We start from the raw sequence: 12,196 nt of genomic DNA, 5'->3' as shown, positions 1-12,196 counted from the left end.
ATTGAACTTTAGCGCTATTTTTATACTGTACTTTATACTGTTCTCTAAATTTTTTTTACATAAAATACTTAATTTGCTTTTAAAATCATTTTATTTTATTTTCTCTTATATTTATTTTTTTAAAATTAATATATGTATGTATTTGCAAACTGCTTCAAGAGATATTGTTAATTTAGCTCTATAGATTTGTTTGGCAGCAAGATCAAAATTACCTATAAATATCTCTGAAGTGTTATGGATTATAAGTTGTGTTAACAACTTATTTTTTCTTGTTCTTACAAGAAAACGACTGTGAGTGAAATCGGCCTTAAAAATCTATTATGAAGGTAAAATGAAATTGTAGGTGTGCTGTTGTTTATTTATATATTTTTTTACATATACATATATATATTAAAAGCATAGTATAATATAAATATAAATATTTATTATATAAAAACAAAACAAATAATAGTTTTCCAAGTATTTCCAAGTGAAATATCCTTTAAGTTTATCACTATCAATTATAATTAAATGTTCTTGCGAGGTCAGGATCTGCCATTCAACTCTGTGGACCGAAGCCATATTGTGGATTAATTTGGTCTACAACTAGGTCTCCGATTGATAAATGATTTTCAGCCTAAAAAAGTCGCTACTGGCGCGACATTCCAGGTAAGCGTCAAGCTAAAGAATTGATTCGCCACCACAGTTATGGTAAGGTATCCTTTTTCAGCAGAACAAAGTTGAGGTTGCTGGTGGGATATTTAACGGGTCATAATGGACTGCGTTAATGCCTTAACAAAATAGGTCAGTCCGAATAGATAGATTGTCGACTTTGCTTAGAAGCAGACGAGACTTTCAGTCACATTTTCTGTGACTGCCCAGCCTTGATCTGGGTCAGGAGGAGGTCACTGGGTTGAGAACTACTCTCCCCTTCTGACATTAGGAGGTCCTCAATGGCTGACACTCTGGCTTTCATTCGGAAGGCAGAATGTCTTCTGTTCGGTTAGGGTCTGTTGCAGCACAAAAGATCAACCATGGTCGCTGTAATACGCTCGCTTGGGAGCTCATACCCTGTTTATTTCTATTCTATAACTAAATGTTGTTGTTGACTATATAGTAGAGTATTGATTATCCCAAAGAAATCATATACTCAACTGATATGGGATTATTGAGATGGTAGGATAATTTATTTGAAGTTTTTTTTGAGAATTTAAATTTTAAATAAAAATGCTTGTACAAATTTAATGGAATTGAGATACAAATTTTTTTCAAAAACTAAATTTGGTACAAAAGTGTAGATGGACGAATAAATTATAAATACGGTGTTCGTATTCGGTTTTACGAACTATTAGGAGAATCTGAGTGGATTTTTAATCGGATAGTAAACGAAGTCTCCGGAGTAGGAATAAAAATTAGAGTTTTTTTTTTAAATCCGATATCTTCGAATGTCCGGATTTACGATTATTATTCGTAGTGCAACTATTCGAAGACTTCGTGAGCGAAAGTTAAAGCGAGAGCACAAAATGCAAATAAACGTGAATCACAGAAATAATAGAATTTGTTGTTGCTAATGCGATTTGGTGCGTCCGATATTTATTGTTTGTTTTATTTTACTTTATTTATTTTCTTTTATTTTATTACATTTTTTAATAACTAAATAACAAATTTACATTTTTAATAACTTGTATTAGTATTTTAATTTATATTAAAGAAATTATATTAATAAAAATTATAAGTTATGTGTTAAATAAACGACCTAAGCCCGATAAAAAATATAAAAATTAAAAAAATTAAGACTCTTATATAAAATATACAATATGTAAAAATTTCACAATATTAAAATTTATGCATTTACAAATATATTATTTTTATTATTTTATTAGTTATAGGAATTTTGTAAAAGTTTTCATTTTTCGTTTTTACAATTAAATGAAATTACAAATTAAAATTAATTATGGAAAAAAAGTCAATTAATTATATGATATATAAATGATCTACGATGATCACACAGGTAAGCACAAATTCTTATATGCACAATAAAATTTAGAATCTTTTGTTGTCATTACTATTGTTATTACAATTTACTACTCAGGAAGATTACTTCCTTCATCTAGCTGAAATTGTAGAGGCAGTCTTTCATAATTCTATCATTCGGATAAATTGAATAAGGTGCTTGGCTTTGAAAGTCTCGAAGGTACTCTAGAATTATGCGAAACCCAACGTATTTTTGTTTCTCTTGAAGAATTAGCAAAAATTGCAGAAATACAATTTATAAAATTGTAATGTTAATAAATTTAACATTAGGCAAAAACTATTTGTATACTTTTCCATTTCATCAGTCAAATTCGGATGATGTAAACTTAAAAAATACTTAAAAAACTCACACGAAAAATATTTTTTCTGAAACACAATTTTTAAAATTAAGGAAAGTAAATTAAATTTAGTTTAGGAATATTGTGCATTATTATTTTTCATAGAAATATAACTTATTAGTTTAATCGCATAAGATCACAGAAGTCTACAGATATTATGATGTGATATTTATATTTGTTTCACATATTAAATTAAAATTAAAAATTTTTTTATTAAAAATTTTTTCGACTATATATGAGAATGATATTTTTGCAATTGTTTTTTATAATTGGTTAAGTTGATAGAGACTAAATATTATTTTTAATCTGATTCATATTTTTTTCCAACTCAAGTTATAATTATCTACTAAGCAGATAATTTAACAAGTAAATTGCGTTATTTTATAAGATTAATTGACAACTTTACAGTCGTAGCGTTAATCTTAAATCTGACTTAAGTATGAATTAAGTCAACAAAGTTGATGACTTAAGCATGACTTAAGTCTGTATTGACACTTAAGTTACGATTGCGAAATCAGCTCCGAAAGTTAAATATATTTTAGAAATACAACAAAAACAATATGTAAATATATGTACTCAATTATTAATTTTTTTATTAATATTAATATTTTATATTACGTTATTCTTATACAGCTCTACATAACAATATAAAATGTATTATTTATTTGCCTTCTGCAAAAGCTAATCTAGTCAGTTCATTAGCAAACTTTTCCATCAATCTCATCGAATCTTTCTCTTCCATATGAATTAAAGAACAGGCCACAAAATTTCCAAATGCCTTGTACTTTGTTTTTGAATAAGGTTTTTTGGTATCATTTCGGATCTTAAGCTGAGAGCAAAGATTCGGTGTAGAATTTCCATTAACATCGTTGGAAATATTTAATTTTTGTGCAATATGATATCCAGGTAAATTAGATCCCCGTACTTTAATAGACTGATTTCTAAAATAAAATCATAGACTTTATAGTGTTATAATAATAAAAATAATATATATAAAAAAATTACAGGATGTGATTGGAAACATTAACGTTTTTTTTATATATGGCAAAATAATATAAGTAAATACATATGCTTACTGAATTGATTAACATAAATAACTTACAACTATTATAGTACATATTTCATTGATTTTAAATTAATATTTTCTAGTTGAATTACATTATCATTAAAAGAAAAATTAGTCCAATTGATCTTTGGACTCATCCTCTTGAAGTGGCTAGGTTTCTTCTTCTGAATCCGGGTTGTTTTCTATTACAATCCCACACATCCTTTATCCTCTTTTCATCCTTTCTTTTTCCCACTACTATTACCCCAAACACCACCCCTCCACATTGCAATCCATGAATGCGTCTTGTAATCTTTACATGTTATCTGCTTTTAGATCCCGGCGGGTTAGAACAACATTTTAGGTTCTCGAAATAAATTGGGTGAGTTAGAATATGCCGACATTTGAATCTGACTTTTATTTCGGATCAATAAAGTCCTTTTTACTTGCAAATTACAAATATGTATTTTGAATGTGAGAAGATTGGACTAATATTAGGTCTAAGAATAAATGCTAATAATGCTTCATCGTTCATAATTTAAAGAAACTGCATTTGGTACTCATTGCAGTTTCTTTACTCATACAATTTGAGTACTAGGCTGGCACTGTTTCAGCTAACGAATGAATTTTAATGTTTGTCAAGTTTTTAGCATTATTATCTTATTTAAGCTGCAAATATTTCATAACAGATGTCTTTATCAAATCCTAAAATTAAGATGACATAAAACCATTGGCAAGGCACGCTTATGGAACAAAAAGCAAAATGGAATGCTGAAATGACATCTACAAGGCAAGGATGGCACAGAATAAAATGGAAAATAGTGATCAGAGAAATAGGAAAATTGATAAGTGGAGGAAAACGGTAATAGAGCGGAACAAAAATAATTGTGTTATGTTTTAATAATAATAATAATAATAATAATAATAATAATAATAATAATAATAATAATAATAATAATAATAATATGAAAAGTTAGAATGAACCTATTTATATAATGATTAACAATTACTCAAATATCTTTGCTTAAAAAATTTTTTCAAAACGGAAATTAACAAATAAGTTTAATTAAACAATAATATTAATTATACTTACTCAGATGAGGGCATGTTTTGATAATCATCATAATCACTATAATAAACAAATATAATATAGAAAAAATATTAGTTTCTACATGTGTGTGTGTGTGTGTGTATAAAAGATTTACCTCACTTCAGCTAGTGTTCCGTTATTATTAATCAATTGCACGGGGGCATTCGCGAGTCTTGACTTTATGTGTTGTCCCAAAAATGATAAATGTTCAAAAAGTAACCATGTTGATGGTACACCTGTACTTTCGACGCGCCGTTTTTCTAAGTAATAACGACTTCGTAATGTGTTAAGCCTTTCTTTAATAATACCGACTACAAACAATATGTTATTTTTTAAGTATAATTTCATAAAAATATCTCCTACCAGTACTGTGTAATTTACACGCCATATCAATCCACTGTTCTTCTACGAAATCACGTTCTCGATAGTGCTGATGAGTTCGATCGTAAAACACTGGTCGTCTTTGATATTCCTGAACTAACAACATGTCTGCTTCTTCAATTTCTTGTGGCTCTTCTCTTCGGGGACGTCCTCTCCCGCGTTTTACAACAGTCGTCATTGTTTTCAACTAAAAAACGTAAATCATATTATAATCACATTTCAAGAAGTCGTTAAATCTAAATCTACCTAATAATTTACAAACAGTTCCACGAAATCTTTGCTTATTCCACACAAATTTTATTCACTTCTGCTTTCTATTTAGCAATACAAAATGATTTACAGGACTGTTTTTTTTATTTGACACAAATTTAACTATTGTGATTCTGAATGGAGAAGTTAAAATAGATACGTGCTAGCAAAGAACATATGACAAGAAGAAAAAACTTTATTGTGAATTTACAAAATTTCCATTACAAAATTAACAAACGATAATTGAGTATATAATGCAAAACCAAACAGCAGGTAAAAAAAACAAAAATTTCAACCATTGAAATGCAGATGACTTAGCATTTACACAACAAATGTATCTAATCCAAACTTGAAAACGAGTGAGGGGAAGAAGGAAAGATGTTCTTGCTAGGTAGTAATTGCTCACTAAGCACAAGGGGTTGTATCCAAAATTTTAGAGCGCAATTATAGAAGAAACATGGACGATGTCCAGATAAAGCGCCTGCCAGCAATTGTGGAGTATTGTATTTCATACTATTAAGTAGGTCGATAAGAGATTGATAAACGTTGTTGAAATATTTTTAGTTTTGCTTTAGGCAGTCAACCAACTACCTTTGGAAACTACACAATTGAATTATTGAATTTATCGTCGCGGATGTTGAGGTCGATACAATTGGTGCCGATTTTTGAACTGAAAAACAAACAACAAACAACTTATTGACATGACAACGAAGCTTAACACACAATTTCAGCAGAAGACCGTTTCAGCAGAAAGTAGATGTAAAAGAAGTTAAGGAAAATCTGCGCACACGTTCAATAAAAGATCAACTGAAGTTTTCACAATAGTAGACAATAAAAATAAAAAAGCTGAACAAAACAACTAAATATTCATGACTGACCGTTCACATTATAATGAGCTCATTTATGCAGTTGATAGAACTTTTATGAACATTGCTTAATATATCACACAATAAAATTATATATATAATTGATATAATAAATCATTTATATACACTTTTTTATATCAATTACATATTCAATTAAGAGAAACAAAGATTTTATTAAATACTTACTTCCTTAGTTACTTCCTTGTTTACAGCTTAGCTGTTGTTTGTTTATATTTTACTTATAAAACACATGACATATTTCAAATTTTGGTGATTTTCCTTGTACGAAATTCTTTTTAAGGATTCCATTCGACACTGTTCGCCTTAAATAAGATAATTTATTGATAATAATCTTTATTTTATATGAAAGATTTGTGTGGTGGTTCATCTTCATTAGTGGCTATAATGAGCAAAAACGCCTAACTGACACAGTGTAAATGTGCTATTACCTCTTATTTGTTTTTTTTTGTTTATTTATATATTGTTTCAAGTGTGAAATATATCAAATTTCACTGATATCCCTTTTGTCAAATATATTTTGTAATGTTGCATTCGATACTTTTGATGTAATTGCAAAATGAAGTGAGCTGTCAGTGTCCAATTTTAATTTTGCATTGAAAGCAACAACAGTTAGTGACAGTGATTGCAATCATAAGGAGCTATTCACAATGAAAATTGTGAGGGTTGTACGGTAATAGTACGTTTCCACTACGTACTTAGTAAGCTTCATTTACTGAGTAAATTACATTAGCCATACAAAGAGCTTCCGTGCTTTTTCATTTACTATACAATATAGTAAACGAATTCGACTAAACTTATACAAAATATGACGAATGCAACATTGGAAATGATCGAAATTTGACATATTTGACACATGAAACAAAATGTAAACATAAACAAACATTCAAAATTCAAAACAAACAACAGGTAAGAATTTTTTTAAACATTTGTTTCTTTATAAATAAAATATATAATTAATACATAAAAATAAGTTTATTTATTAAATATATATTTAATATAATTGTAAAATTTGGTATATTATTTAATAAAAATTATTTATTTCAGGTTAACATTAGAAAAGCAATAATTGAGTCTCAAAAGTTTGATTTATAAATTTGAAATTCTGTTTAATGTAAAACAAAAAAATATTACCCGGAATGCGTGTGGAACCGTAGAACTATAGGAGGAAAATCTTCTTCGATGAAAAAGGTGAAACGGGTTTTATGGTAACCGCGTCAAACGAAAGTGCACTTCACCCAACATTTTAGGTAAGTGTTTAATAAGTGAAATTTCTATTATATCAATACTTTTTTGTAATTAAAACCACATAATCTTTTACGATTAATATTAGATGTTTTATTTAATAGTTAATGTTATGTTAACTACTTTTCTCTTTTATTTTAAAACAGAAAAAATCAGCAATGTATTGTGGTTTTCAACAGAGGCTCCGTCATCGTGGAAGTTTGTCAATAACGTGTATAGAATTTTGGAGAACTTGCATATTGTCAACACCTTCGAATTAATTTCTGTTAGTCATCCTCACCGTTACTGTCAGCATCGTCAACATTATCATCAACATCTTTGAAGTCAAAAAAGAACAGACCTACAAAGAAAAGGAAAATCAATGATAACCGACTATATTTTTTTATTTTTATTTTTAATATATTATAAATTATTAAAATTATAAATGTAATAATATAAATTTTTTATAAATTTTATAATTATATATAATCTAATTATATGAAAAATATATAAGTATATATTTTTTGTTGTTTTTATTTTTAATTTATAAGTTATAAGTGTTATTATTAGCTATTAGTTAAAATAAAACTTACTGAAAATTTGAACTAAACATCGCCTTATTTCTTTTCTATTTGGATTGTGGTTGTTTAGTGTTCAAACTTATTTTGAAGCCCCCTGTTGTCTTCTCAGAACCGACATACGGATTTCATTTTTATCTAAAATAGCAATGCAGTAAAATTTTATTCTTTATTTAATAATATTTACTGCCCGTTTTTAGTTATCATTGAAGATGTTTTGATTTTGAATAATTTGTAATTTTTTGTTTTTTTGTATATGCAGCAACTGCCGCTTTTATATTAGGAAAATATTACAAACATTATATATTAAATTATTTAAATTTTCTGTCTTTTCTTCCATGCTGATTTATTTTCTTCTAAAAATACAACATTTAATATCATCTGTTTACAATTAAAATGTAAACACAGAAAAGTTCTAAAACTAGAACTTTTTGACACATAAAAGCTTTTTCCCATTTCTTAAGTAACTCATGATAATGTAAACGCAAAAAGCTCAATGTTACTATATGACTTACTAAGTACGTAGTGGAAACGTAGTATAACATATTTTTTAATATTTTGTGAATTTTTTACAATTTGCAAAAAGTACTGATACCAGCTATGATTTCTCAACAAATTTATTTCAAAGAATTGAAAATTTCGTCGAAGAATTAAAACGTTGGCAATAGGCTTTAGTACAACAAACAAAGTAAGAATTAAAACGTTGGCAATAGGCTTTAGTACAACAAACAAAGTAATCAAACAACTTAAAATGCTTGAATTAATGGAACTTAAAATACAAAGTGTGAAGTTTTTAATATTTTTCATTTAATAAAACCGACGTTTCGAAGTTTTGTTGACTTTTTTCTGGGCATATGAGTTTGATGATTCTCATTTTCATTGTGAAAAATTGAATCGATGTTTAATACACGTCCAATTAAATTTAGAGTTGTGTTTCGAATTATATAATAAGGATGTTGATAGTTTAATTTAAAATATGGTCCAATGTTTGTAGGTTTTTTAATACCAATTTATTTTAAGTTTATTTTTTTGTTTAATTACTAATGCATCAAGTTTTGGTAGTTTTTCAAATTCTTTTTCTTCTTTAGAAAATTTTATTTATCTATATTTTCAGGCTATATAACGCATTTAGTGTATTTTCTATGTTGACAATTTTTATAACAGCACATAACCCATGCAATTCACACTTTCACGTCCATCGTGCTACCTAGGCAACGTGAGCAACGTATAAGCGAGATAAGTTAACCAACCTATGTGGAGCTCTAGGTCACAGCAAACGAGAGAATGAGTCTTGGTGGGGCCATTTCGACATATTCGATTTAAGGGTTCGCCGAGATTTAGCAGCTCATCAACACCTCGCTGCAGTAGGCGTCTGACTTGTATTAAGCGGTTCGCTGTATAAATGTGTTCATTTGGAGTCCTTGGGCCCATCACCCATCTTGATAATCAGAAACCTTGATAATCAAATATGAAAGAATACAACAACGTTAATATTACTGCAGGGGGCATAGTATGATAAATCCTTCGGCAGCAGGCACAAGGATTTTAGAGCTGTCAAATCCATGTACGAGAATCATGATGAATGAAAAAAACACTATTCAAAAACGTCGTATAAAACGACCAAATATCGGAATAAAAGAAAGTATAAAATTCGGCATGTGGAACGTAAGAACACTTACTGAAGACGTAAAACTAAACAAACTTTGGAAAGAAACGACAGGCTACAACTTAGATCTATTAGCTGTGCAGGACTGCAGGAGAACCGAGCATGGCCAAATCAACAACGAAAATACTGTTTTCATCTATTCAGGATGATCATCATCAACACCCTCAACATCAACAGCAGGATTTCTTTGGAATATTTTAGAGAAACGACAAATTCCAGCCAAAACGTTTTGGCTTTTTCTTAACACTTCTAGCTAATTTTCTATTTTAGTAGGTTTAGTCCATGATTGTTAGTTTAAAATATTGCTAGTTTTACTAAAAAGGCAATTGCTAGTTTTCTATGCAAAATGTCCATTTAAAAGGTTTTGAAACATAATGACAGCCGCCGCAATAGTTTGCATTGAACACAATTTTAGTAATAGTTTCAAAAAAACGTATGTACTTATCATAATTTATTTAAACAAAAAAGCACAAAATCTCGTTAAAATGATTAATTTAGATTGCAATATAAAAAGAATGATTACTTTTTATATATTAAAATAACATATGCCTACAAAAATTATAGAAATATTATCTATTAAAATTGCGAAATCTTTAGATTAACTTAGTTTACTTTAAATCAAAAAAATTATTATCACATACAAATCGAATGCATTGCAAGAGTATATTTCGCTCATGTCTTACTTCTGATTCCAAAAGTTTTCCAAGTAGAGTATTTGGTTTAGTAGCCTTTAATTTTCTGTAGTCCAATCCGATTTTGCGCTTAAATTTTTTTTGGTTAACTGGAGTTCGTGTCATCCGACTGATTGAAGTTAAACACAAATCTTCATCCTTTTTTTGGACTTTTGAGGGGATTAAATTTGTAGGCAAATTGGTGCCATTGCACGAATGCGAAATTGGTATTTCATCTGGAGCGTCATCAGTGTCACTAGTTAATTGTTTATCAGAACTATAATTTTTATTCTCATTTATCCTTTTCTGATTCGTAAGAGATTCTATACAAGAAGTGCTTTCTTTGCATGAATTTAAAATTAAAGTTTTATCCGCCATATTATTGCAATCATTTTTAATTTGCAGTTTGTCTGTGGAAGTTTTTGTGCTATTATGAATATGTTCTTCATCCATTTCATAGTCAGAACTTGAATGTTCTATTGATTCGTCTTCGGAATGGTACATTCCAAGAAGTGTAGATAGAATGTTCGAACCTTTGTTTGTGTTTGAAACAGAGTGTGAATAATTATGAAGTTTGCTAGTACCAGTAAACATAACCACATCACCACATTTATTTTCAATTTCTTCACTCTTATTGAACCTTTCTAAGTGTAATTGCTTAACCTCATTGACTTGTCCAACTTTAGGTTTGTTTTTATGCTTTTGATGCCTTTTTTCAGTTTTGACTTTATTTACTTCATTTTTTCCCATAGGCATATTTCCATTTTGCAAACGTTTCCGATCTGTGCGGCTTAAAAATCGGCATTTTTTATCATTTAATCTTTCACCACGTCTTAAACGCTGTTCCTCTGCTTTTTCCTTCAGCTGTATATTTCTTAGAGTTGGATATCTAATACAAAAATCGTATTTTTAATATATGATATTAATATTATATGATATTGAATTGCATACTTTTCGCAACGTTCTTTACGCCATGCTGCTATTTCTTCAGGAGTGCTTAGTTTTTTTACCTTGTCTAATAAACCAGAATGAAATATTCTAACGTGTTTATCCATTGCTGTAGGATGTAACATGTAAGTACAATTCTCATTTCTACAGAGTGTGTGTTGTGAGCAATGTTCTAGGAAGCAGTCATTTGATTCAAATTGCATTTCACAAGCGTCACAAAACCGTTCTTCCAATTTTTGTGATTTATGTTTCTGTCATTGCAAGAAAATGTTCAACTTTATATTTTAACATGTTCAGAAATAAAAAAAAAACATCGTTTCCCTACCTCTTTCTTGGTGTTATCAATGTTATTGGAAGTCGCACGTGATATACATTTTTGAGGTTTTTCTTTCTTGTTCAGCTTAATAGTGGAGCAATTTAAAGCTCCATCTAAAAAATTTGGTTGTGGTAACAGCAACTTTTTCTCTGCTATATTAAACATTATATATTATATTTTCCCAACAAAATATTTAAACGCTCTCCGTTCTTGTTTCAGAGGTACTTATATTAAAAAAAGTATTTGTTTAGCAACTGAACATACCCAAAATAAAATACAGAAACGTCAAAATAAACGTTTTCGCTCTGTTTACAATTAAATCCAGTATTGCACATTTTCCTCAGAATCGTAAAAAATATAAATCTTATTTATAAAAAGTACATATGTATATAATAAACTATACTCAAGAAAATTATTAACTGACATAGCATTAATGATAATTTATAGAACAAAAGTTTAAAAATTAGTAGATAACGTTCTGACAAAAAGTTACAGTTCTGGAATATTGAACGTTGTTGGAAATATAGAAAATAACTTCTAACTTTCCACAATATATGTCATTATTAGGCCTTTTCTTTTGTAACCATATCACAGAGGAACAACTGTTTATTTTAAAAATAACATATAAAATAACAACACTGCCGGCTTATTTAGTCCAACCTTTTTGGAATCGCTTAACTAATAAGCAGCTTAAATAGTATGGTTGCCAAGATTAAAAACTCGTCTATTGTGAACGATTTTTGGAAGTACATACAAAATTTCCAGTTAACTCTTAACGAATGATTTCGTTAAT

The 12,196-nt window shown here is 28.7% G+C and overlaps 2 protein-coding genes across 4 annotated transcripts; both read right to left on the bottom strand.

The window, feature by feature from the left end:
• Positions 1-2,914: 2,914 nt before the first annotated feature.
• LOC119677556 lies at positions 2,915-5,229 on the bottom strand. The gene is made up of 5 exons (XM_038088954.1): positions 5,114-5,229; positions 4,850-5,054; positions 4,602-4,797; positions 4,490-4,525; positions 2,915-3,292 (listed from the first exon to the last, which is right to left on the bottom strand). The coding sequence occupies exons 2-5, from the start codon at positions 5,043-5,045 to the stop codon at positions 3,013-3,015; spliced, it is 708 nt and encodes a 235-aa protein (XP_037944882.1). The 5' UTR covers positions 5,046-5,054; positions 5,114-5,229; the 3' UTR covers positions 2,915-3,012.
• A 2,184-nt stretch (positions 5,230-7,413) lies between these two features.
• LOC119677554 lies at positions 7,414-12,176 on the bottom strand. Of its 3 annotated transcripts, none has more exons than XM_038088951.1 (5): positions 12,158-12,176; positions 11,413-11,627; positions 11,091-11,338; positions 10,152-11,028; positions 7,414-7,585 (listed from the first exon to the last, which is right to left on the bottom strand). In XM_038088951.1, the coding sequence occupies exons 2-5, from the start codon at positions 11,566-11,568 to the stop codon at positions 7,502-7,504; spliced, it is 1,365 nt and encodes a 454-aa protein (XP_037944879.1). In that variant the 5' UTR covers positions 11,569-11,627; positions 12,158-12,176; the 3' UTR covers positions 7,414-7,501. The 3 variants fall into 3 exon arrangements, with proteins under 3 accessions (XP_037944879.1, XP_037944881.1, XP_037944880.1); XM_038088953.1 differs by lacking the exon at positions 12,158-12,176 and adding an exon at positions 7,818-7,940 and having other exon boundaries at positions 7,495-7,585; positions 11,413-11,782; XM_038088952.1 differs by lacking the exons at positions 7,414-7,585; positions 12,158-12,176 and having other exon boundaries at positions 10,020-11,028; positions 11,413-11,782.
• Between the last annotated feature and the right edge of the window lie 20 nt (positions 12,177-12,196).

This window comes from Teleopsis dalmanni, chromosome 2 (assembly GCF_002237135.1).
Source record: "Teleopsis dalmanni isolate 2A chromosome 2, ASM223713v2, whole genome shotgun sequence".
NCBI classification, from domain to species: domain Eukaryota; kingdom Metazoa; phylum Arthropoda; class Insecta; order Diptera; family Diopsidae; genus Teleopsis; species Teleopsis dalmanni.
Note: the sequence above shows the minus strand (reverse complement) of the source record. Positions and strands in the feature narration are given on the sequence as shown.

What these genes read in the sequence shown, in the direction of transcription:
- LOC119677556 (XM_038088954.1), bottom strand. Translation starts at nt 5,045, where the DNA reads ATGACGACTGTTGTAAAACGCGGGAGAGGACGTCCCCGAAGAGAAGAG. An exon ending in GTGTAAATTACACAGTACTG is followed by an intron (nt 4,798 to 4,849) that starts GTAGGAGATATT and finishes TATTGTTTGTAG; the next exon opens with TCGGTATTATTAAAGAAAGG. An exon ending in CAAAACATGCCCTCATCTGA is followed by an intron (nt 3,293 to 4,489) that starts GTAAGTATAATT and finishes ATTTTATTTTAG; the next exon opens with AAATCAGTCTATTAAAGTAC.
- LOC119677554 (XM_038088951.1), bottom strand. Translation starts at nt 11,568, where the DNA reads ATGTTTAATATAGCAGAGAAAAAGTTGCTGTTACCACAACCAAATTTT. An exon ending in TTGATAACACCAAGAAAGAG is followed by an intron (nt 11,339 to 11,412) that starts GTAGGGAAACGA and finishes TTGCAATGACAG; the next exon opens with AAACATAAATCACAAAAATT. An exon ending in GAAAACTTTTGGAATCAGAA is followed by an intron (nt 7,586 to 10,151) that starts GTAAGACATGAG and finishes TTTTCTTTGTAG; the next exon opens with GTCTGTTCTTTTTTGACTTC.